The sequence below is a fragment of the Epargyreus clarus genome, unplaced genomic scaffold (assembly GCF_041222505.1).
Source record: "Epargyreus clarus isolate Ecla_fem2 unplaced genomic scaffold, WU_Ecla_fem_2.2 ptg000011l, whole genome shotgun sequence".
Classification (NCBI taxonomy): domain Eukaryota; kingdom Metazoa; phylum Arthropoda; class Insecta; order Lepidoptera; family Hesperiidae; genus Epargyreus; species Epargyreus clarus.
Window position 1 is genome coordinate 5,046,065 of NW_027332219.1, and position 27,441 is coordinate 5,073,505.

A 27,441-nucleotide genomic window follows, 5' to 3' on the forward strand; every position below is an offset into this window, starting at 1 on the left:
AAAAAAGTTTTCCTCTTTATAATATTAGTGTAGATAAGAAGGTATTTAGTGTATAGCTGCTTAGACATAAATAACAACAAAATAATACGTTTAATTAAGGGTTTTTCAACAGAAAATGATAATATATGTCGGTAATTACTCGTGTGTGTAATTTATTCATTTGTTTCGTGGGATTTACGCGGATATGTAAAGATGTTTTCATGCAAGAGTATTATTTTTTACGAATTTGCGTTTATATTCATATTTTACTTTGAGATAAAAAGTGCTCGAGAGTATGTGAAGTCAACTTATTCGCCAACGCGGTGAAATATAACATAAACTTCCTCAGAATGAGAGTTGTTGGGTTATGTTATGTTATGTTACATAAACTTCCTCTCATTCTGAGAGGAAGCCTTTGCCCAACAAGTAATGAGTTGACCACTAAGGTTTGGTAAATTTCCCCCAGTTAAGAGATATCTCGTACCTATCAGTGTATTTTAAAAAGAATTTGAGCCTTCAATTTTATTTAATTCCATAGGTGTTTAATGAGGATTTATAGTATCTGCTTGAACTTGTTTTAAATGTATTGTCTGTTCCTCCCTCTCTCTCTCTCTACCTTTGTAAATGCACTAATCTTGTAAAATAACCGATTTGAAGCGACTTTTACTAAAGCTAATTTATATAGGTCGGTAAACATAGGTTATGCCACGAATATGTATATTACAAATTGGTTACTTATTCACATAGGTACATACATGTGTAATATTTGTCTGGCAAAGTCGTAAAATCGCAAAATCGTATTCCCGAGCGCAAACATACCACATCCCTAGCGGATTATGCCGTCAAATGTAACATGCATAATCAATTTTAAATCGACATGCGACTGTATTCCCATTTCTCCGTAATCGCAAGTAATTGAACTCTGATTGGTTCAATTTATACGCAATGAAGTATTATTGATAAATTTATATACGTAACGAAGCAATATTGATAATTTTTCATCAACTCAATGCAATATGACATTCAATTTAACGTTTGAGATCAATCAATTTGTTTCTGCTTCATAAATGTTTGATTGATTGGCAAATAATGAACTATTAAACCGACATTTTGAGGGTTGTACCTAGAAAATTCGTGGGTCGATTTCAGAGGCACAACCGTCATTTCTGCTAAGAGAAGTATTAAGCGCTCTGTTCTGAATGGAAGGGTGTGGCAAGAGATTTATGCGAAATGACTCGACTTAGTCCTTAAGAGTAGCAAGTTAGGAATACTTCTTTGGCAAATCTCAGACAGGACTCCAATCTTATATGGCATTGATTTAAAATGTCACTTACCATCAGGTGGACTGCGTGCTAGTTTGCTTTTATAAGATTGCAGTAGCAAGATTGCAGTGCAAGTTTGTAGTTCGACTGATGGTAAGTGATCACTGCCTACCAGTGTACTAGAGATATGTAACCAACTTCGGGGGTCCTAAGGGCCGAGATAGTTACCTCAGAATTTAGTCAGTCATGTACACATGAGAACAATAGATGAGAACTTAGATAAGAATACCGGAAATTCTTGCCTTCTGGAGTCCTATTCGACATGTGACCTTATTGTAATGACCATTTAACCTTAATTTTATCTAATACACACTTGTTCATCGACGCTACTGAACTTCATACAAGAAATTATGATTGCTTGTTTTGTGACATACGTTCATTCACTATTTATTAGATTACGAAACTTTTTAGTACTAACTAGTACTTTTTTACAATATAGGAGAAGCAGATGTGCATGCAGTTCACCTGATAGATAATCCTACCTGAGATCGGCCACAGATGCGCCGCTACCCCTGAGGACTAAGCTGGAATGCCTCGGATAAGTATGTCTCCCGTATCACACCCTTAAAACCAGAACACAGCAACGCTTAACACTGCTTTTATGGGGTAGAAATAATTGTGGCCGTGGTCGTACCTCAAAGGGTTCTACCACCTTCAAAAGTATTACATAGCCTGTAGAGGTACATCGATACATTTTAGACTTGGAAAGGTAGGGTAAAGCGAGGGACATCATTTTTCACGGCCCACGTCATGGGCAGTAATGAATGAAACCTTTTCTTGACAAATTCCCGCAACTCTCCAGAAATACATTAAGCTTCTTACGGCCTTAAACTTAAGGACCTTCAACACTTTTTGAACTGTAGAGCGTAACAAGGTAGTAATGACCGGTTTAATTTGAGCTTCGATAGCCAAGTTTTCTCAAGGGGTTGGTGAGGTAAGACGTCCAAGTTACAGTGGACACCTTAATTTCAGTATTATGGAAATTTCAAGGTACCAGAAGTGAGATAGTGGCACCGAGCAATTTACTTCTTTGTTCTACTTAGCGACGTCTGTTTTTCGCTGCATTATCCTTTGCGTTCTCCGCAGTTTTCCGCATTTCGTAGATAGGTACCTGATAGATACTTGATGTTAATTGATCTTTAAACTATGGATTTGGGGTCTATAAATGTTTTAAGACTGAGGATGAGGTAAGTATACCGGTCCTGGAAACTACTATTAACGAGATGGCGAAGCTCCCCAATATAGGAAAAGCGGTCTTCAAGTATCTCACGTAATATTCAAAACGAATCTTTCTCATGCTTATTTTTATAATAAAGGAGTAGCAGACAAGCATGAAGTCCACCTGATAGTAAGTGGCTACTGCCGCTCATGGACATCTGTAATCAACCCCAGATAGAATTCGATATTCGTACCTGTGGTCGGTCACAGATGCGCCGCTACCCCTGAGGACTAAGCTGGAATGCCTACGAAAAAAATGACTCCCTTCAAACCAGAACACAGCAGCGCTTAACACTGCTGTTATGAAGCAGAAATAAGTGTGGCGGTGGTACCGCCGGAATCGATCCATAAAGGTTCTACCACCTTGTAATGAATTATAATGCATAATTAGGATAGTGACGTCGTCCAGAATACAATATGGCGGGCGCTCTAAAATGGCGAATCGATTATTTATTATGCATCCGCATGTTATGATTATTAAATGAAAGCAATTTGTAAAAAGGAACATGTTTGTATTTTTTTATTTTAATTTATTTACGATTCAATATTCTAAGTTCATAAGTACCTACTTCAATAGAATGTTTACTACCCAACAAAAATGTAAACACAATAACAAAACAGATAACAATTTGTTTATATTTACGTTCGTGGTATGAACTGTTTGTAATCGCATACATTCGTGATAAATCATAATTTATTATATATAACAGCTGAGAGTGCTGGATATTTTAGTGTTATTTATTTTGTGTTGGGAGAGAGTCGTGTGTTACTTTTGAAAATAGTTTCGAAAATAGTTCGTTTATTGTTTGGAAAAGGTGTTAAGGTACGCGCCTGTCTTTTTTTGTAATATAGAATTAATAAACGAGCTACATCCATCTGATGGATGGACATTCTGTTATTATTTCTAGATCGGATTACATTCCTATCTGAGGTCGACCACAGATGCGTTGTTACCCCTGAAGTCTAAGTTGGAACGGGTCAGATAAGTCTCCCTTAAAAATTATTATTATTATTTAACTTAGCCAGAGTAACTAAGCTAAACAAAGGAAAAATAATTAATTATATTGTTGGACTTGACGCAAATCCATAACGTGGCTACTTGTACCTCTCTGATGGTAACGCACCCTTAGGGTACAGGATGGCATATCGGGTAGGAAGCGAAGGTCAGGCTTAATGGATCATCTTGGATGCTAATGTGCCAGACAGTGTCCGTGTGCACCATTAAACTAAAGAAGAGGGGGAGAAGGAGAGTCTTCATTTTCTTGCAATGTTTAAATTGTGAACTTTCAAGTTGGATTAAATTTCAAGATCAACAACTTCATAAATCTTTCTAGAACAACACAAATTATTCCTCACCAAATTTTCCTCGTAACATTTAAACTATTTCCTTACATATCTGTACTTAATTTCTTCATCAATTTCACTTGTTAACTAAGCCATTTCACTAATTTTCAGATGGACAGAAAAATAGCAACAATACTGCTATCACTAATAACTACAACAATATGCAGTCCCGTGATGACACGACAAAGTTTACTCAGACAGAAGAACAAAGAACAATTCTGCTCAACATTGCTTAACTTCAACAACTTTTTCTATTCATTGGACGAGCAGAAAAACATAAGCGGGATACCCGCTGACATGAGCATCAACTGGAAGACTGGGAACGTCTTCTATACCCTCATCAGCGAAGAGATGAAGATGAGTCTCCAGATACTACGACCGAGTGGAGAATCAGAAACTATTAAAGTAGCTGGCTTAGGTCAGTCAACCTCTGTCGATAACCTCAACGATATTGTATATTTAGCAACTGATAACGGCGTTTACAAGTACAAAGATGACGGATCCATCGAACTGTACACCGCATTGGGAGAAGACGTAATGTATATAGCCGTGAACAACGATGGAGCGACGATGTATATAGCCACATGGCCACAGAATCGAGTCCACAAGATCACGAATGATGGTCAGAAGCAGGAAATGTTTCCGGCGATTCCAAATGGGCATGGACTTACAATTGATACGAGGAATAACATTTTCTTCGTAGCGACTAAAACGTCGTATGTCCTGAAGAATGGACAGAACATTCCAATCAAAATCAAAGGGTTACCAAGCGATAGAATGACTGGTGTTTTCGTCAGCAGGTCAGACGAAATCTTCGCGATGGATGAAACCAGTAACTTATATGTTGTTGACGTGGAGGACGCAAGTGCAAGACATTTAGGCACATTCAATGTTACCGGAGTTAATACTTTTGCGATGGATTCCGCAGATAATGTCCTCATTGGGGTCAAAGGGGCCATTTTGAAATTCAATGCGTATGATAAAAATCCGTGCAGTGATTACGAAAAGTAAACATTTTTCTGTTTTAATGTTATTGTGACTAACTAAATGTGCGTAAACGTATGATATAGTTAGTTATATTAATGTGGAATGTGTGTTAAGTAATATCTTATTTATTTCTTAGAGTAAATTAACCTATATGTGTCGCATGTTTTAAGTAGATGAGTTTCGATTTATATTTATTTTGTTGTTTATGTCAATAATTGTAACTGTATAATATCCTACACTGAGTCAATAAACAATGGGAATCTAAGGGCCGACACATACTAAAGCGTTACATGGTAATGCCGCAAGACGCTGGTAAGCGTCGAATTTTGTGGATGCGCGTCGCAAAACAGACTCAAAATCATTATTCAAACAAATGCCGAAATTCATAAATTCTGGAGCAGTTTTATTTGTAACGAGCGGTAATTTTTGCAGTGCGGCACTGCAACGTTTTTATATGTGGCAGCCTTAATCTATTATTGATAATATTTCAAAACAAAAATGCCGGCGCTCGCACGCTTGCCAAACCGTCACAAATTCAAATGTGTGGATACCATTTGATCAAGCCAAACGTTTGTGAGGTTTGGAGTTTTTGGCAAATACCTATCAAACATGCTGATGAGGCATGCTATAAAAAATCAATGTAAAACTAATAACTTAGCGATATAAAATTCAGCATTCAGAATTCTCGAGATCTAGGTTCAAATTTGAGCCACGTTTACCAATAATTGAAAAAATATTTATTTTCTAAAGATCTCAAATTGTATCGTAGTTGTATTTCCCTCAAATAATGTGCTTCGTATTTTAAAGTATTTTATTATTGTCAAAAAACTTTTCTTATTGTCCTTAAATAAATTATTTTTGACTCATACAATCAATTTATATTGGTGCATGCATATAAGTACATTTTATTTTTAGGAATAGTAAGAAAGGAAAAAGGCATAGCAGACGACGTAAGCAAAAGAAAGTTACAACCACCACTACTGAACCAACCGAAGAAGAAGAAGAGGAATAAATAAATATGTATAGTATACTGTAATTATAATGACTATAATGCAACTGTTAGTTTTGTGAGGTTTTTGTTCTTAATAAAAGTTACGATTATATTATTACTTTCACTGCCCTCTATTGGCTGTTATATGAACGACTTCGACAAAACGACTAGCGCCACTAAAACTTACGATACGAAGTATCGAGACAACCTAAGCAAGTAGTTTACAAAGTAGCCAATAGATGTCGCTTTACGAACCATTTTAAAACTAAGTATGATTTTGTAATATTTTATATATTATACTTACCACGAATTATTCAAATTAACTACAATTTTGTTTGTTTTTGTTTGTTTTATTTATTTAGACGCTACTCATTAATGAAAATAAAACATTACAGGCAGCGCTGTTGCAGTAACTTAACGCTTTTAAACAACATTGCAAGGGATAAAAAAGTTTTTTTTGCATAAAATATTAAAATGCTTAAAAACACTATTTAAATTATATAACAAATGAAATATAAACGAATACATTCGTGAAATATTTGTATATAAAAATAACACGAATGTCCATTAATTTTTCATTAATAATATAAAGAATATGGCATAAAAGTCGAATAATAATTGTCTCTTATTTTTCCCTACCCACTGTATGCAAACCATCTCGATACACATCGTACCGCACTCGTATAAATGCGTAAATATTATTTAAAAAGTGCCGTTATCATTGTTTACAAGATCACTGCAAGCAACACCGATTGCACCAAACCAAGCAACCTCCAAACCTCCTTTCTGTGACCTGTCAGTGATTGTCAAACAAAATTGTCATACGCGTCTACGATGTGTCAGTGAGCGAGCGCTTGTCGCTTGGTGTGTAAAATCGTGTCGTAAATGTGGCTCATTCATGTGATAATGAGAAAACACGCGCTAGACTACCTAATTATTAAGTGATGAAAGTGCTTTAAGTTGAGTGTGTTGTTAAAAATAGTTATTTTCATTTGTATGTCATTGGACCGTTCAAAATGGCTGCCCCTCGACACAAATCACAACAGAAAAATATATCTTCGATATTTTCGAAGTTGCACGGTGCTTTTTCTGATGCCGTGTGCCCTACGAAGCTAGCGACGGACAAAAGGACTCTGGATAAGACATGGAAGTTAATGGACAAGGTGGTGAAGCTGTGTCAACATCACAAAATGAATTTGAAAAACAGCCCGCCTTTCATTTTAGATATTTTGCCCGACACATACCAGCGGTTACGGGTTATTTACTCGAAGTACGAGGATAATATGCAGGAGTTGAACAATAACGAGCATTTTAACATGTTTATAATTAATTTGATACGTAAATGTAAGCAGGCGATAAAGTTGTTTAAGGAAGGTAAAGAAAAGATGTTTGATGAGAACTCTCATTATAGACGCAACCTGACGAAGCTTAGTTTGGTGTTCAGTCATATGTTGAGTGAGTTGAAAGCAATGTTTCCCAACGGAACTTTCGCTGGCGACCAGTTTCGTATCACGAAGAGTGACGCCGCCGAATTCTGGCGCACAAACTTCGGGAACAGGTAAGGACTATTCTAATACACTATTCTCTGGTTCCTCGCAAATTTATACTTCTGTCCACTTGTGGAGTGGAACTATAGTCTCGTTCCCTATTCAAAAAATGTTTTATAAAAAAATTCAATTTTTTAATGTGTGCCACAAGACTCCAAAATGAGTTCACAGATTGATTTGATTTTTTACATAACATTGCATTTCTTTTTAACAGTGTACATACTTTTTGTCCTAAAGTTCCCATGATAACATAGTTCCAAGTAGGTATTAAATTGAATGATGTATTTTCCTAGAGAAAGTATGTTCCATGGAGTATGCTAAATAAATATCAGATTAAGTTACAGTGAAGTATGGCTAGTTTTATCTAGATCATAAATCAAGTAATCTTAGGTGACATCTTAGGTAACAAATAATAATTAAGGTTCTACCTTAACTGTGATGTCAGCATCATTACAATATGTGCCAATTACAATGTGGGTAAAAAAAAAAATTATAACTATATTAACAAAGTAAACAGTTAATAATGCACAAAAAGTCTAAAAAAATAGATTAACAATTGTATTTTTAAATGACATATAATCAAATATTGCACTATACTCATATTTTCCTTGTGATAATACTTATATTGCCCCTTTCGAGGGCCCTTTTAATCCAGAGGCCCTTGTTACAAGCCCTAAGTGCCCTTATGGCTAACAGAACTGCCTTTAATTGACCATAAACAACACTCCTATTAAATTTAGTTATAGTTATAAATTCGTAAACTAACATTTATGCATAGTTCTATTATTACATAAAAGTAAGCATTTATAACAACATCATGTCACTTCATTTGTGTGGAATAATTAATTCACATTATTTTCCTTGTTCCATAAAATGACAGTGTATTTGTCTTCCTAATAATTAATATTATTATTCAATCATTATAGCAAGTTGGTAATGCCCCATAGTAAAAATTATCTTAACCAATTTTTGTAGAAAAAATTTCAAGTTGTCAATTTTTGTATACTTCAATTGTCAATTTTTTAACCGTAGTAGGTAAAACTTGGGAATGTTATTAATAAGCAAACAATCTCATAAACGTTAACAGTATTTCATATTGTATATTATATTGAAATTGAAGCAAAAGTCTTCCCCCGTCCCTTATTACAAAGTTGCAATTGGAATTAGAATTTGTAAATTTTGCAAAAAAAAAGGAATTAAAATTAGATAAGTATTTTTGATGGAATCAGACAGATATACAGATTTCTTACAAAATATTTGAGTGACATCTTAGGGATTATAATAGGGCGAAATCTTTCAAATCTTACAAACACTATGGTTTCATAATTTTTCACTATGAATGTATGCAAGTTTCCTCACAATGTCCCTCCTCACCGTTTAAACAAGTGATCATTGATTTCTAATATGCACATAGTTTTGAAAAATCAGAGGTGCATGCCTGAGATTTGAACCTCGGACCCCTCAATCATGAGGCCGAGTTTCTGAACAACCGGGCTATCACTTAATTATCCTAATAGAAGCTTCCAACCAACTTTTCTTTCAATATGACTTGTTTCTTTTTTTTTTTTTTTTTTTTTTTTGTGTTAGCATCTGCGATCAGTCTGTCTGCGACTATAAACAGATGTTTTGTGAGTCTTATAAGGCTTGTAGGGAACTGCTCCCAGCGGAGCCAACCCTTTCTTTGTTTTCGGACTATTAGTCACGCGTCATCGAACATATCCCGCCGCTTTTTTAGGCGACGTTCAGTGACTGCAGTTGCCAGCTGCCCCGCCAGTCGGTTGGGGTGCCTATGTAGGCGTTTTTTATATTTTTCTCCATGAGTTTCTATTTCTGTTTTTACCATGGGTATGTTCAGGATTTCATGGACCTCTGTTGTTCTAATAAACCAAGGTGCATTTGATATTTGTTTTAAGATGTAATTTTGTACTCGTTGGATGATCATGACATTAGAGGTACTTGCCGTGCCCCACAGCTGTATACCATAAGTCCAAATGGGTTTCAGTATTGTTTTGTATATGAGCAGCTTGTTGTCAGTGGATAGTTTTGAGTTTCGTCCAAGTAGCCAGTAGAGACCCTTGTATTTTAAATTAATTTCGTCCCTTTTTGTTTGGACGTGTTTTTTCCAAGTGAGTCTACGATCCAAGTGCATGCCGAGGTACTTTACAGTGTTTTGGTGTGGTAGTTGGACGCCATTTAGGCTGACTGGTGAGCAATCGCCCTTTCGGAGTGTGAATGTTACGTGCACTGACTTAGATACACTAGTTGCAATCCTCCATTTGGCTAGCCATTTTTCAATTTCATTTAGGCTGTTCTGTAGGACCTTAGAAGCTTTAATCGGACAGTTGTTCGATGAAAGTAGAGCTGTGTCGTCAGCGAAGGTTGCTATGGTAACATCATCGTTTTGGGGTAGGTCGTACGTATACAACGTGTATAAGATCGGTCCCAGCACAGAGCCCTGTGGGACGCCTGCAGATGTTTCATGAAAACATGAGGTGCAGTCACTTTCCCTGACTTGAAACAATCTATCAGACAAGTACGATTTGAGGACATTATAGAATGTGTGTGGTAATGTTGCTTTTATTTTATATAGCAAACCCTTATGCCAAACTCTGTCGAAGGCTTGTTGTATATCCAGGAAGACTGACGAGCAATATTCTTTTTTTTCCATTGATCTTCTAATCACTCTGCAGACTCTGTGTACCTGTTCTACAGTCGCGTGTTCTTTCCTAAAGCCAAACTGGTGTTCCGGGATGATTGACTTCTCTTCAATGACGTGTGATATTCTGTGAAGTAGTGACTTTTCCAGAAGCTTTGACATTATCGGCAAGAGGCTGATAGGTATGACTTGTTTCTATGCAAACAATACGACAATTATAATTTATAACTGACAAGTACTTTTTAATCAATGAGGAAGTGTGTGTGGGAATGTATTTGTGTATACTTGATAACAAAGAGACAATTGAATGGTTATTAAAGAAAAAAATACTACCTGTTCGAAGTATGTATGGGAACATTCTATAGTTACTATTGGTGTATTGTCAATGGGAATTCTTCATACAACAATAACAGCAATGTTAAGCGCTGCTGTGTTCTACTTTGAACTGTGTGGCAAGGGAGACATTATTATCTGAGGCGTACCAGCTTAGTCCTCAGGAGTAGTTGTGCATCTATGGCCGACCACAGATAGGAATCTAATCTTATCTGGGGTATATAGAAGATGTCAATGGGCGGCAGTAGCCACTTTCCAATAGGTGGATTGCGTGCTTGTCTGCTACTCTTATATTATAATAATTATAGTTAAAAAAATAAAAACCATGCTAAAATCACACAAGGAAAATTGTTAATCCTGATTCCTGACGATCCTGATGAGGTGAACGGCATAAAATTATTTAAATCATGTATTGTCATTGCTGCGTGATAGCTGTTCAAAATTTTAAATTAATCAGACCGTTGTAAGTTACGTACATACATACAGGTCAAGGTAATAAAAGTGTGGTAAAAACACTTGTTTCTGATAGTTATGACCACTACCATAATATATGGGTCACTAAAATAATATGGTTGAATATTTGTCAATAATAATTTTTGATTAAATAGCCTGCGTGTAATTATGGATATTTGACCACAACAATATTAATTTCATAATTTACCCATCTGAAAGGAAAATTACAAATATAATAACATATTGAGGGTAACATATAGACACTGTTAGATTTTAAAATATATTTTTCAATTCTTGGTATAAATATGTTGAATACACTGGTTTTCTTTAATACTTACATAGATAAGTTTAGATATCTCACCGCCTTGTAATTGAAGGAAGCCATTAAATGGCTTAAGCGGCTGACAATTCTGTGAGCCGTTTAATGGCTGTCATGGTGTAATTTACGCGGAACAATGCCGACATGCGCAATTAAGTGGTGCGGAAACACGAAATCGAAAAAAAGCGCGGAGAAATATCGTTTCATTCGTAAATGATCTAAAAACTATATTTTTTTTTAATTTTACAAACACGAAAATATATGACAGTGACATATTTAATCGTCAAAACTGGTTACATTTTCTTGTAAGGAGTGAGTAATCTTTACTAATCTATTAATAATTACAAAATGTAAGTATTGTAAATTCCAATGCGCTTTTGTCAAACTTATTCCTATTTCTGCCTAATAACAGCCAGTGTCTTTACATTGCTGCTGCTCCTGTTGTATTGAGTTTGGTTAGGATGTGCTAAGGGAGTCATACTGACATAATCTGTTTCAATACAGTCTTCAGAACTCCGGTAGGGCTCTAATGTTACCTGGGTTTCATCATAAATATCCATGGGCGGCAACAGCCACCTATCATCACCTGCAAGCGTTTGCAACTTCCATATTATAACGACGAAAATATTACGCGCACATTGTCAGGATTTTTTTCGAAAAATTCGGACCGTTAGTATACAATGCAATGACGTAAAGATCTTTTGTTAAACTAAACACAATTGATCTGTAATATGTATTAACTTATTATGGTCGTTGGGGTGTGACGTCGTATTGTCATACACCTGCGCATGCGCTGATGGCTTATGCTATTGTTACTTGTAACAGTAGCACTCCTGTTTGAAAATCATTTAAATATTATATTGTATTTTAAAATGAAAATCGTTCTCTGATTCTTGAAATTTAGGGTTAAAATTTCAGGTTAAGTGTGTATTACAAATTAATTGTTTTTTTACCCTTGCATTTTTAAGGATCTTAAATTTTACGTATTTGCCGTCTAGTTTTTATATCAAACAGTCATTTTCTCGCATTTCTACCTGAAAGATTCAGATCTCTACCTGGAGTCGGAAACAATTGCGCCGCCGGAAAAGTATGGGAAAGCACCTTCAAACCAAAAGACAACAGCGCTAACACTGCTGTTATTAGGCAGAGATACGTGTGGCGGTGGTGCCGCCGGAGTCGAAACACACAGGGTTTTACCAAATCTAGTAGTGATGCTTGTGATTATTTAATACAAGGTGGGATGCGTGCTCGTTTACAATTACATTACATTGAAATCTATCTATTATCTTGTTTATTCATGGTATGTAGATATAGTATATTTGTATAAGCTATTATTTTCGGTTATGGTTCGCGGTCACTGCGATGTTTTTCATGATCATTCAATTTATTATGATTAGATTGGGCGTGGGTGCCATGGTGTGGCGTCACTGGACTATTACGCATCACAACCATGGTGACACAAGGGAATATAATAGAGGACCATTGAGAAAGATTATTTCGGTGTAATACGCTTAATGGTACATGACCAGGGAGCGGATGTGGTCACTGTCGTCTAAACCACCATGTCACCATGACCGTGCTAATACTGTCTTCGGAAAAAAAAACATTTGTATGGAAATGTATACATCATCAACCCGTTATTGTCCCACTGCTGGGCACGGGTCTCAGAATGAAAAGGATTAGGCCATAGTCCACCGCGCAGGCCAAGTGCGTATTGGTAAGCTTCACATACCCCTGAGATTTTTTTTTTATAAATCTCTAGGGTTTGCAGGTTTCCTCACGATGTTTTCCTTCACCGTTTAAGCAAGTGATAATTAATTTATAATACGCACATAACTTTGAAAAATTAGAGGTGCCTGGGATTTGAACCTCGGACCCATCGATCGAGAGTTTCTTAACCATTAGGCTATCACTGCTTACATGTATACATTTCATATGAATATGGTCGTGGTTTTATAAGCCTGGTATTTACTAAAAGTGATAGTTAAGAATCTGCGATCCGAATTCCAGGCATGCGATATTTCAAAATTATGTGCTTATTGGAAATTAATTGTCACTTGCTTTAACTGTAAAGGAAAACGCCGTGGGGAACCTGCATACCTGACAGATTTAAAAAAATGTTTTCAGAGGTATGAAGTCTACCAATTCGCACTGAGCCAGCGCGGTAGGCTATGCTCTAAACCTCTCACTGTTATAAAACCTGTGCCCCGCAGTGGGACAGCAATGGTTGATGACGGTCAGGGACGGAACGGGCATGTGCATACATCGTCATACTTTTCAGTACTGATTTATGTATTTAATATTATTTTTTAATATTGTATTTCTCCTAGCACGGTACGGTTAAGTAGACCGACCTACTCATAATGAAACAAGATTGTCTGAAGTAACTTACTGCTATCTATGTAGGCTAAATGAGGACGCTGTTTACACATGGAATGCCTTAAATGGGTGATACAAAACGATAAACCAAAGACAGTGGAGATATCAGTTTATGAGTATCAAGGAAATATAAATAGCAGAGTCATAAGTAGAAACGCATCTGTGGTTGACCTAGATGGGAATCCAATCGTACTTGGTGACTATAAATGTCCAAGGGGAACAGTTAGTTATCACCACTTAGGGTGCATGCTATGTATTACTTCCAGTTATTATTATTTTTTATAAAATAGAAGTAGTAAACGTAAAAAGTAAGTTTGTATAACATAGAAGTTGGAAGGTGGAAGAACCCTTTGTGGTTCGACTCCGGCGGTACCACCGCCACACCTGTTACTACCTTATAACAGCAATGTTAGGCGCTGCTGTGTTCCGGTTTGAAGGATGTGGTAAGGGGGACAGACTTTTCCGAGGCGTTCCAGCTTAGTCCCCAGGGGTAGCGGCGCATCTGTGGCCGACCCCAGGTAGGAATATCTAATCTTATCTGGGGTTGATTACAGATGTCCATGGGCGGCAGTAGCCACTTACCATCAGGTGGACTGTATGCTCGTCTGCGACTCCTATATTATAAAAAAAGTAAACGAGCATGCAGTCCATCTGGTGGTAAGTGACTACTGCAGCTAATGGATATTTGTAATTAACCTCAAATAAGATTGGAGTCCTACCTGAGGTCGACCACAGATATATTAGTACTCCTGAGGCGTAGGATGTAACGGTTCGGATAAGTATGTCTCCCTTAACAATTCAATCAATTACAAAAATGTGTAGCACCATCACATTTACACCTCAATATTCAATTTAGACTTTAGAGTTACAAATTTCTCCTTAAGGTTTTCTAGATTTAACGTGAAATTGTTCGAAAGTCAAATTCATTTCGGAATGACCTTTGTAGGTGAAATTACCTTCGCTACATTTGCGATTTGAAGGAGGTACTCGTGCATTTGACACACGATGTTTTGTTAAGGTTTCTAGTGGCGTAAGGGTTTGACCTTTGAGACTTGGTCTAAGTGCGTATATGTAATTGGGTTTTTTAACGGTGTTGAAAAACATGTTGAAGAAACTTTTGCTAAAGATATGTTGCTATTGAAGGTGGTAGAACCTTTTGTGGTTCGACTCCGGCGGCACCACCTCCACACCTATTTCTGCCTAATGACCACAGTGTTAAGCGCTGCTGTGTTCTGGTTTGAAGGGTGTGGCAAGGGAGACATACTTTTCCGAGGCGTTCCAGCTTAGTCCTCAGGAGTAGCGGCGCATATGTGGCCGACCTCATGTGGGAATATCTAATCCTATCTGGGGTTGATTACAGATGTCCATGGGCGGCAGTAGCCACTTACCATCAGGTGGACTATACAATTTTTTTTATAATATAGGAGTAGCAGACGAGCATGCGCTCGTCTGTTCGGTATTAAAGATGTAATAGTCTGTACGATAGACCGTGAAAACGATTTGTATCCCTTTTTCAAGATGACGACCCGGGGACGAGGGTTGCGACCCCTAAACTTGTGGTTAGCTTCATAGATAATCCCCCATATACCACCATGCTAAGCCTAAAAAATGTAACATTTTAATGGTGGTGTGGTGGTGGTAACAGAATGGTGTTATAACAGAGACACGAGGCATTCCAAATTGGTCTCCACGGTTCTTACTATTTGAAGTTTATTAGAGACTAGCTGACCCGGCAAACTTTGTACCGCCTCAAAATCTATTTATCAAATATGTTTCATACAAAATATAGCCTATGTTACTTGTGGATAATGTAGCTTTCGAATGGTGAAAGAATTTTTAAAATCGGTCCAGTAGTTTTTGAGCCTATTCATTACAATCAAACAGACAAAGTTTTCCTCTTTATAATATTAAGTAAGTATAGATGTGACTACTTGACATCAGGTCCAAGCTCGTAAAAACTTTATAATTAAGTTTTACTTCAAATTAGAAAGTTAGAATGCACCGTGTATGTTACATTACTGCTATGAGACAGAAATAGATGTGGCCACTATATTAAATCCACGCCACTGATAAACGGCTGGTATATTTCTTTGTCCATTTGTCTCGCCGTATTCCTCCCTCTAATTGCCCCCAAGTTAATTAAACGAACCATCGTAGCGGTGATAATTTCTTCAACCCCCGACCAGTGGATTACCTACATATTGTTTTTTTTTTATAATATAGGACTAGCAGACGAGCATGCAGTCCATCTGATAAAAAGCTACCTAAACTTATGTCATACATTTATTTGGTATTCCTGAAGACTTATAATGCTTCGTATAATATGTTACTTACACGCCGTTGTTTTTAAGCAGAAATAAATGTGATGTGCTTTCGAAGTCGATAAGCAAAAAAGTCGAAAATATCTACAATTTATTTATTAATTATAGTACGTACTAACATGTGAATGAGGAGGATTGAGTCGCGTTAATGGTCTCCATTAAAGCTGCCTAGGTCTTACTTAGTTCATGTTAGTGGAGCCAGAACTGAAGATGTATTACTAAGTGTCCGGTGTCGATTACAAGTGGTCCATTAGTCGTTGGCTCAAGAAAGGCTCGTATGACTTTCGACTTATAGTTATCGCTTCGATTATCTGCAGATGAGAAGGAATGTTATTGCGTTTTTCAAATGCATTTTTTTATATGCGATGCAGTTCCCTTGATGGAAAGTGGTCACCGCCGCTCATGGATATCTCTAACTGAAACACGCGTGGTGGAGCGGTTAGCATACTGTTTTGACGCGCAGAGGGTTCTGGGTCGATCCCCGGTCAGACAAACATCTGGATGGTGAATTTAGATATGTGTTCTGAGTCTGGCTGTTTGTGTATTTGTCTTTGTAAGTGTCCATGACACCCACGAAACGGGAATTCCTAGAGAAAGGTTATGACTGTAGAAATATTTTTTTAACTGTAGAACAGGGTTCTATCTGAAGGCTATCTTAGATACGTCACCAATCCTGAGGACAAGAACACCTCATATGTAAGTCGGTGAGTCGGCCGGCATCAAAACCCTTCCATCAAAAGGCGAGAACTGTTTGACCCTAGAAATGTCTGTAACTCCTAATACCATACTAGTCTTTGTGGAATATTATGAAGAGCTCTTGGTGTTCTAGAATCCAATATGTCGAACGCCCCAATTTGGTAGATCTATTTTTATCAAATGAAAGGGTTTTCGGAGAAAAATACTAAATAAAAATATTTTTAAAAAACGATATGTTGTAAATTTATTTACTGAATCAAGTAAATTTACGAGGTATGTTCGACGCATACATTGGAATCGAATCCAGACCACTTAGCTATCGGTTTATCACGATATGGTAGGTACATGAACGATACAATATCGGCCTTATATCAGCTGTTAGCGTCCTTCGGTGTTGTGAATGGAAATCCTTATCGATACGTGGACTCATTGATTTTATCGTGTGCTGATAACACAACATCCTCCATTGATAAGGGATTGATATAAGGACTATCGGCTTAGGAAAGTTCATTGGTACTGGGTATTTCATTAATACGATTTACACTGAAAATGCCATTCAGAATAGAGAATTTACGTTTTTTCATCGCCATTCAATATTTTCGTGGCGTGGGTATAGTACCCGCCAAACTGCTAGTCCGCTCTGAAGTTGTTGCGAGGTGTATTCATACAATTTAATATGGCGACGCGATTCATTTCTATATTCAGAGCGGACTAACAGTTTTACGTGTACTATACTTTGTTAGAATACTATTAAGATTACATAAACACTCATACCCAAATTAAATTTATAAGTACTAAAACAAAGCTGTTGAAGTAGCATTTTTCGTATTATTTTTAGACATTTGTTTGATCCGTATTATGCATGGGTGCATAAAAACAAATCTTTCTGCCTTATTCGATTTAGCACGTTGCCGTTATAGACTTAAGACGTCACCAAGCTAATCATGCATTGTCAAAACCAAAAGCATATGCAAAATTTCAGCTCAATCGGTTGGGGCTAATTAGTTTGAAATTCTTTTGACCGACGATTTGATTTAACTTTAACGCTCACACACTAACGAACTAACAAGGCCAGTTAAAGCTTGTAAAAATATTTATGGTAAATATGAAGGCTGGATAAAAAATTAAACCTTTTTTTATAATATAGAAGTAGCAGACGAGCATGTAGTCCACCTGATGGTAAGTAGCTACTGCTGTCCCTGGACATCTGCAATGAACCCCAGATAAGATTAGATATTCCTACCTGGGACTATGCCGGAACGCTTCGGAAAAGTATGTCTCCCTTACCACACCCTTCAAACCAGAACACAGCAGCGCTGTTATGACGCAGAAAAAGGTGTGGTGTTGGCGCCGCCGGAGCCGAACCACAAAGGGTTCTACCACCTTCACGTACATTGGTCTAATTACGCTTACACAAGTGTTCGTAGTACGGGTAGGTTAAATTCGTATTATATTTCATGGTGTAACTTAAAAAAAATACCTTTTCATACAATACATCCTATTTGTAAATAATGATTTATCGACACAACATGAAAACCTTGAGCTACAAATTCTTCCATTCATCCCATGAATTAGTTCACCATGGCGTTATAGCGGAAGCGTATCAAATTGTTGTATAGTGTTATTGTTGTAACTGTTATTGTTATGTGTTTGTTTGTGCTCTATCAACCGTTTACGTTTCGATTTCGATTTAATCTTATAAGTAAAATTTATGTTTGTCTGTAATTTGATATTAATTGACGATTTTAAGCGTATATGCTTATATAAACCAGAACTAATTGTATGTGGACAAACAAATGGGTGTTTGTCCACATATAATTGTTTTTACTTATTACTGAAAATAGAACTTCCTTAGAAAAATACAGACTTCATTTATAGTATCAATTAGGGATGTAAGTTTGTGAAATTATCGATATAAATATCGACGGCTGGGCATCCACGTCTTACATATAGACCGGGAAAATTTAAAGAATATTTAAGTATTCGCCAACAAAGTACAAAGTACATACATCCCTGAAGTAAATTTTTGATCGAAATTTTGAACAAATTTGGTCGAGGTTTTCACTGAAAGACTAGAACATATCATATCATAATTTTAGCCTATAAAATTAAAGGTTCTTATACAGACATACCTAAAACAAATGCATGCACAAGGAGCCGCAAGACGAAGCTAGCGGAGTAATAAAGTGTTGTGTGGCAAACATTCACTATTCGATACCACTGTTTGTAATTATGATCAAACGAAAACTTCCTCGTAACATTCCATAGCGTCAATTGTGAACGGTAAATCAAACTATAGGCTCATAGAATGGCTTTCTGCACCTGGCTTCTGTTGTCCAAACATTGGCTCAAAAGTTTACATAAATTCAATATTCACGTGAAACATTTTTCCCGACAGCAAATATTCGAACTAGTCTAAAAATATAACTGTGTTTTTCCGTCAAGCCTAAATGGAATCCGCTGTGAAAAGTGACCAGTTAGAGTCCACGAGGAAGGATATCCTGTAAATTAATGGGACTATCCCAAAATTTGCTAGTAACTCCACAGGGTGCTAAGATGATCGCCTCATATATAAGTAAGTAGGCACCCTTTCCATCCACCCTCCCATCGAGACGCAGAAATGTTTTACGCAAGAAATAAGTGTGGTGGTGGTACCTGGTCGAACCGTACTGGTCTATCAACTATCAAGTTTTGACATAGGAGCCTTCAAACGAGGTGTTCACAGACGTACTGGAGACTCCTCCGGTGTTGCAAATGTCCACTCCTGACGAATTCTTAGTTAAAATATTTTTTCAGACTACAACTATGAATATGGGGCTAGTAACTGAGTGGGTTTTTTTTTTCAAGTTTTAGAGACATAATCGGTCTAGGTAGGTATCATCCTAATAGAAAATTAGTTTCGCTGTTTTAATAATATTGATCTTAGCTTCGTCAGCAAGTTGTATCTATAAGTCGTCAATAAAAATACATTCTAATGTATGAAATGATACAGTTTATTTCTACAGCAAACCGTAGTGTTTGTAAGCATAAAATTGGCAGCGCATGCTTCCTGTGAATCATCAAAGGATACAAATTATTACCAGTTAGTGACCGCAAACTGTACGCCATATGCCAGTTCCTTCCTGGACTGGAAGTTACATCAAATGCTGTGGCAAGCCCGGCCGTGACGTAAGCATGGCTGAATTATAGGTTTTGTGGATACATATGTTTGAAACAATTGTCGAATAATAGAATTCGACCGTTACTGTTTGCAGGTGATAAAACACTTTCTGATTCGCTTCCGGAGACACCACGGCTACATCTATTTCTGCCTTAGCAGTGTAGCGTTGCGTTTTCTGTTTTTGTAGTAAAGAAATTATAGCTATCCGAGGCGTTCCTACTTGATCCTTGGATAGCAAGTCGTAGCAACGTAACTGTGGCTGAATTTAGGTAGATGGTCTGTTCTAGATGGAGTTAGTCACGGATGTACACTGGCAGCAGTGACTTACCCTCAGATGAATTGCTAATCGTATGAAACGGGTGCAAATGGTAATGATAACTTCATTCCACGTGTTCCAAAACGACCTAGTACCAACATTTCGTTCGAAAACACATTTTCAAACGAGCTGATAAAGTGACACGAGCTGGAAACTCGAGGCATTCAGAAAGACAGAACTGTCTACTGGCAGTGACTTACTATCAGATGGATTGCTAACTCGTTTTTGCTACTACGATCTCATAAAAACAGGTGCAAACGATAATAATAACTTCATTCCACGTGTTCCAGGGCGACCTACTAGCAACATATCGTTCGAAAACACAGTTTCAAACGAGCTGATGAAGTGACACGCGCCGGAAACTCGAGGCATTCAGAAATACGGAACAAAAGCCGTTTCCACAGACGCAAACAAAGCGCTGTAGTTATTTAGCGAAGCACACAAAACTACATCATTAAAAATACTTTAATTCACCCAAAACGCAAAGACCGGTCCTAAACAATGCCCTGAGGGATGCCCTACATAAACAGCGGGTGGGTAGTTAAAAATACCGTGCCAAAATTCTCACTCAACAATTGGTGTCCGCTGGTAATAGGAATGAAAGTTAATGAAAATATCGATATGTCTATATCTTGAGAATATCGATAGTTGATAATATAGATATATTTTCCATATAGAAAATTTCCTTTGATAGTACTGATAATAATTCGTAAAATATTCTACATAAAATATTTAACTACGATAGAAATTTTTCGCCAACAATAATCAAAAATCATGTAATTTTGATGGACTCCTTTTGGAAATTGTCCTTGTCCCTTTACTCCCGATGACAGCTGCTCTCAGGCAAGCCGAAGACTAGGTGACATGGAGGCAGTTCCTAATATAAAATTTCCGACATCGGTATTAAATTTTTTCTTTTCTAAATATAATTTTCTTATTCGATATTTAGAGGTGGATCTTATCGAAACTTCGATATGTCCCATCTCTAGTTGTCAAGACTCGGGCAGCATAATTAAACCTCTGTTTATTGTGATAAAGGGCAGAGGCCGTATGTGTCACGAACCACTCAACGTACGTCGGATTTAGGGTTTGTTCGAAGCTTCGCGAATCGTATGTACATTATACTTTTAGGTCATTTTAGGCGATCCCTTTTTCGTCGTCAACTCATTGATGTTCCACTGCTGGACAAAGTAAAAGGGCTTTGCGCCATACCCCGCTGGACAAGTGACCATTGGTAGACTTCACACAGATTCAAAAACTTTTTAAAATCTCTTAATCCTTTTCATTGGACTTCTTCCACCTAGTTTCAAAAAATAGGTTTGTATTAGCTTCCGAAAATAGACACTACTCAGAAACAATATGGATAAAATCATTAGACCGACTTTCATATTTTTGATTTTTCGAAGTACATTCTCTATTAAAATTTAATCTAACATATTATTTGATATGTGCATGAAGTTAGGATTTCCATATATAATGAGAAACAATATGATGATGCAGAGAACTCCTTATCTTGGACAAACTCCATACTGTATCGTCGGTTATATGGCGCTTCGTAATTGAATTGCATTGGATACACATGGCTTCACATAACTATGCTTGTTGGAGCTTTGTATTTACTTTATTATGATCCAAGTTCACTGCAAATACTCGCTTATTTGCGGAGAAACAATTACTATCAATTACTAAGCAGTGATAGCCTAGTGGTTAAGAAACTCGGCCTCTCGATCGAGGGGTCCGAGGTTCAAACCACAGGCAGGCTCTATTTTTTCGAAGTTATGTGTGTATTAGAAATTAATTATCACTTGCTAAAACGGTGAAGGAAAACATCGTGAGGTAACCTGCATACCTGAGAGATTTATAAATAAAAATCTCAATGGTATGTGAAGTCTACACAAATACGCACTTGGCCAGCGCGGTGGACTATGGCCTAATCCTCATTATGAGAGGAGACCCGTGCCCAGCAGTGGGACAGTAATGGGTTGCTGATGATGATGATGATGAATTACTAACAATATATTGATTTGAAGTTAATTATTTAAATATTTATTTGTAGTCTATTTAAACTGACAATGACACTGAAACTGGGCGAATCCATTATTTCGACGTCAGCATTATATCAAGCTTAAGTAAATTATCTTTCATCGTCTTGAAATAATAAATACTATGTACTTCATTTCAATATTAATTCTTGCGTCTTACTGGTTAGTAATTGTTGATAGCTTTTTATATACTTAAAACTAGCGATAAGGCAGACGGTGTATTCCATCGAAAGCTTTACTTGAAGCAAAAAAATGTTCTTGCAGCAACAATGGAAAGAATAAGAAATATTAATACTGGAAAGAAAATAATAAAGATAGCTATAAATGGAAGGCTTGAGATTAATCCTACCATATCTTCGATCGGCTTATTATAAATTGTGATCTTGTATAAGTAGAAACTTCATAATTTTTTGTCCCATGCCAGTCTAATTACTCGCCCAACTTGATTACTCATAGCTTTTAATTGCAGAGAGCCAGAAAAACTGATGCATGACTACGAATTTGAAATTTTAATCCACTTCCTGGAATCTAATAGATAATAAGGCGTATCGCTTTCAATGTTCGCGGACTAAGCTTTGAATGAATCATTGTTGTATCAGGTCTAGATATATTTGCAGTCTCATTCGTATTCAAATATCGCCGTAGATTTTATCATTTTGTTTATGAGCAACCTGACTTAATTTTTTAGTATGTAGCGTTTAAAATGTATGTTTTTAATCGACTTACTGGTGTAGATTACAGGAAACAACGTTTTTCCTTAAATACGTTGTGTTTGGTTTTTCTGAATGGCTTTTGATGAAGTGTGTTTTACATTTAGGCAAATTGTGATATTTTGGGGAATATGTAACATAATTATTTCATCAAAATATTAATAAATTTTAGTTTGCACACATTGAATTAGTCTGGGCCATTCTTTGAACTTTGCAATTCTTTTCAATATGCAAATTTTGACTTATATGTTGTTTTGTAAGAACATCTACATTATAGTCTGACCGTCGAACAAAGACTGATATAACTGTGGATTTTTTATTATTGAATCGACATCGTATTCAGATCTAGTAGGTGGATCTAGACTAAATCTATCAAACTAAATATATCTAAAATACTAAATCGAACATTGAACTTGGTTATAACAACTTTAGGTAACGGGTCAAGAGCTATTTCGCAAGCTATTTAATTGAATTACCTCGGACTGGCGGTTCGTCTTCGTTTGGGTGATTTAGGTGCAATTGAATTATTAATTAGAGTTCCGCTCTTAATTAATTGACCATCCCTTACGTCACGGTCATCATCATCTCTGCGCGTACCAAAATTTTTATCTTTACTAATGAGTACTATACGAGGTATGTTCAAAAAGTATCGCGAATTTAGAAATTCTGCGGGTTATGTATATTCGATTTACGATTTTTTATGGCGTTATGTAGGGTCATATGTCTCATTTACAGCGAAGATTTCGTCCATTTTGAATGTTCCGTTAATTTTCTAAGTTGAACTGTTTTGCTTGGACGTGTTTCGGCTCTTCTTCGATTTTTGCCTATTCCAAAAAATGGATCAAAGAATCTGTATGAAATTTTGTGTAAAAACAAATTTAAGTGCGCGGACACATTTCAAATATTGATTGTGGCATATGAGGAAACTACCTTTGATCAAAGTAACATTTATCGGTAGTCCAAATTTTTCTTAGAGGACCGAGAAGTTGTGAACGACGAAGAGCATACTGGACACCCGAGCACGCAACAGACTAAAATATTGGTACAGTTAAGAAAATAGTATTGGCCAATCGTCGAATCACCCTTAGAGAAATTACCGAGGACCTTAACTTATCATTTGGCTCGTGCCATTCGATTTTTACTATTGATTTGGGCATGATATGTCGCCGCTAAATTCGTACCAAAATTGCTCAATTTCAACGAGAAACATTGCTACGGACCTGTTGGACTCTGTCCGCGACGATCCAAATTTGCTCCAGAGGGTCATCGAATCATGGATTTATGGTTATGACGCGGAAACCAAAGCTCACTCATCCCTACGGAAACTACCACACGAGCTAAAACCAAAAAAAGCACGTGGAGTTCTACCAAATGTGAAGACAAGGGCGTGGTGCATCATTTGTTCTTGCCACAGGATAGAACAGTCACTAAGGATTATTATCTTTACATTGGAATAATTTTCAATTATTTTTATGAATTTTCTAAATCGATATCGTTTTATTCCTTTTTTGCGGCTAATAAAAACTGAGCGACTGTTATCCTAACACAATAAAAAAACAACCTTTCCTTATTAGTTTGTCTGTCTGTGTGTGGTGGAATAATTATCAAGTCCACTATGTATATATTCTACACAGGACAGTCAGAATATTTAGTAAGAAGAAAAATCTCGGAGCAAAACCACCTCGTCGGTAACAACGCCAATTAATCTACTTACATATTATGTATACGAGACAAACATTTTCATATCGCAGCCGAGTGACGTCACAACGAAACGAGCGACGCTCAATGGGGTCGTTAAGTCTGCCGGATGTTTTGAAGCGGCGGATGGTACGCTCCCGATATCGTTCCAAAAGGGCACTCTTTCATCCGTTCCAAATCCGGCTTTCCATTTTCCATTCTATCTAAGGGTGCAGGTCTACCGTGGAATGGTTTAGGTTCTTTGTGCCCGGTACGCGGATTTTGATGTAGATGAAAAAGCGGCCAAGTGCGAATAGGTAGAGCTCGCACACCCTTGAGAACTTTTTTAGTGAACTCCCAAGCGTGCAGGTTTCTTACGATGTTTTCCTTCCAACGTTTAAGCAACGTTAAGCATCATTAATTTTTCATATGAATATAACTTCACAGGTGCGAGCCTGGGATTCGAATTTCGGACCATCTGATTAAGACACCGAATTTCTAATCACTTGGCCAATTTCTAACCACTTCATATTTATATTTATTTCTCATTCAATAACACATTTATCAAGATTACTACTAAGTCACTTGAAGATGATATTACGTCTTTGATGATATGTTACTTTGTGGTGGTTTCTCAATAATGTCGCGAACTTCACAACGTTGCCTACGCTCCTCTGATTTACACGATTGTACACAATCTATTTCTGGAGCCGGTTTCATTATTGCGAAGGGAACTGCGTGAATTTACATACTTACGCGTGAAAGTTTTGTCGCTATTCAAACTGAATTTAGGAAGGGCACTTTAAACTAACATACGGGTTGAGTTGGATATTGACTATCTAAGGAATGGGATCCATGGCGATATGCTAAACTATCTAATCGTCTAACGATTGTGTCAGAAAAAAAGTTTTAAACAGTTCATTAAAGAAATGCCGTGTAAAAGCGAAGCGTATTATAAAATACGTGGTTAAAAATAAAACGATAAAAATATGTGGTCTGAAATAGCTGCAGCTTTAGTGATGCCTTAAGCGTAAGGTAATATTGTAAATGATACTTTTATGGAAAACAATGCTGTTTCTTTTGCCGCTTCTTCTTTAAACATAAAACCCGTTGTGAAGAGGTCTTTAAAAATATTTTTTTTAAAGATTCTATTTGATCTAGATAGATGATAGACCTATGTAATGGAAAAGTTATTACCGGAACGCTGATATCCTAAAATAAATATTCACCGGCATGTGACACTTGAACTTATTGCTCTTCAGAGACATAATCGTTATTTTCTGTTTGTCAAAAACGTGTTAGGAAGGAAGGGAAATGGAAAAATCAAAGAGAAACACATTTTATGAATACTCTTAAGCTATTTCCAAATATATTGCTTCCATTTCCTTTGCTGTTTGAATAAAATTGTTCATGGCTCTCTGCCCAAATAAATAGACCCACTATTCTCCATCGTGTAGAAAGGCATTAACTATTTATGGGTTTGGAGTTGACTGGACTGAGAGGTTTATATTTTACTTACCTTTTCCTTATTTATGTGTTACTTTTAATTATTTATTATGTTTTATCTCGGCTCTATTTCGATACCTATTTCTACCGCTTATCATCGTATATTAAGATTTCCTCTCACTCTTCTTGTGATATGTATATCTACGTAGTACTGTTTGTCCAATAAAGCTTTCCCTATTTTTACTCCGATACAAGATTCCGGCAAGATCACCTTTTTGCATGGCGGAAGCCAAAACAACTGCTGAATCAATGGGATAGATTGTTATAGATTCCACTACACCTTTCCATTTTCACTGAAATCTTTTTGTAAATTAGATAACTTCATAGTTAAAAGTTACTTAAAGTTCTTCTTTAAGATTCCCTCATATTAAAGTTTAGAAAACGACACAAAATACCTCGTCCACGTATCAGCTATGAGTATGACAACGTATGAAATGGTCGGTGGTTTGGACACGAAAGTTGATACGTTTTGAAAGTAATCCCCACCCGCGTCATGTTTATATTAACCCCGCACTGTTTGCGGTAAACGACACGAATAGATAGATGTCCCGTAGTGACAGCTAATCCCTTAGCGTTTAAACTAATTCAACCTTATTCTTTTTAGTTTTTGAAAGTGTATCTACTTGGCTATGATTAACCCAAGTAATAAAAATGTATAGTTATTTTTTCTAGAAACATAAATTCGCAGCTCATAAAAATCTCCTACAGTGCGCTCCTAGAACGATCCAATCTTACTCTTCATACATGGTTCATATAAGATTACGTCGAAAATTGAAAATGTGCAAGACCTTTCAGCAAGCGAATACAATATGCAAATTGGATGTATTGTTGGTTTTGTTTGATCTCCGAAAGATTGCTATTGAAGTCCAAAAATAGTGTCTGACAAACAGGATTTCGTGAGCAGTTCACTTTCAATTAATCCGATATATTATTAAACTAGTTTGTAACGCACAAAACAAAATACCGACTGTTTCGTGATCGGTCAAAAGTCGAATACCGACTGACATTTCCAATCGTCAAATTCGAAAGGGAATCAAATAATGAAGATAGCTTAAGTCGGTACCTACATTGATGTTTATATATGCTCCTGTCGTGATGGAAATGTAAAGACAAGTGTGCGTCTATTTGAGTTACAAACAAACACACAACACAAGGTAAAAGGTTTGAATGGCGATAGAGCCAATATGGTTTGACGTCACACTGATTTCTAGCGTGGAGAAGTTCTAGTCCTAGATGCACCTTATATTGGTCCTCAATAGATGCAATGCAACTATGATCGGCTTTAGCTGGAACAAGCGAGTATACTTTATAGAGTTGGACAACAAGCTGGCCTGCTACTCCAATCATATATCCTGCCTTCGATTTAAGACATGCAACATAAGACTCCACCGTTAATGATGTGGTGCATTTGTAACAAACTTTATTGGAATTTGATTCATACTAGTGACATAGTGTGAATGGCTTGAAGTGACTATATAAAGTCAG

The 27,441-nt window shown here is 36.7% G+C and overlaps 2 protein-coding genes across 3 annotated transcripts in view; both read left to right on the plus strand.

The window, feature by feature from the left end:
• Window positions 1–3,237: 3,237 nt before the first annotated feature.
• Window positions 3,238–5,897, plus strand: LOC140745720 (uncharacterized). Its single transcript, XM_073077615.1, has 3 exons — window positions 3,238–3,342; window positions 3,975–4,870; window positions 5,766–5,897. Exons 2-3 carry the CDS (start codon window positions 3,975–3,977, stop codon window positions 5,860–5,862), a joined length of 993 nt encoding a protein of 330 aa, XP_072933716.1. The 5' UTR covers window positions 3,238–3,342; the 3' UTR covers window positions 5,863–5,897.
• A 737-nt stretch (window positions 5,898–6,634) lies between these two features.
• Cbl (E3 ubiquitin-protein ligase CBL) overlaps window positions 6,635–27,441 on the plus strand; it is a 104,251-nt gene continuing 83,444 nt past the window's right edge. Inside the window, exon 1 of one of the 2 annotated variants that reach the window (XM_073077794.1) lies at window positions 6,635–7,399. In XM_073077794.1, coding sequence (XP_072933895.1) covers window positions 6,858–7,399 — 542 coding nt within the window. In that variant the 5' untranslated portion in view covers window positions 6,635–6,857. The remainder of the gene's footprint in view (window positions 7,400–27,441) is intronic. The other variant, XM_073077793.1, reaches the window with a different exon arrangement.

Excerpts from the sequence above, each read along its gene's own strand:
- LOC140745720 (XM_073077615.1), top strand. The coding sequence starts at position 3,975 with ATGGACAGAAAAATAGCAACAATACTGCTATCACTAATAACTACAACA. Across the intron at positions 4,871-5,765 it reads CCGTGCAGTGATTACGAAAA|GAATAGTAAGAAAGGAAAAA; the intron begins GTAAACATTTTT and ends TTTTATTTTTAG.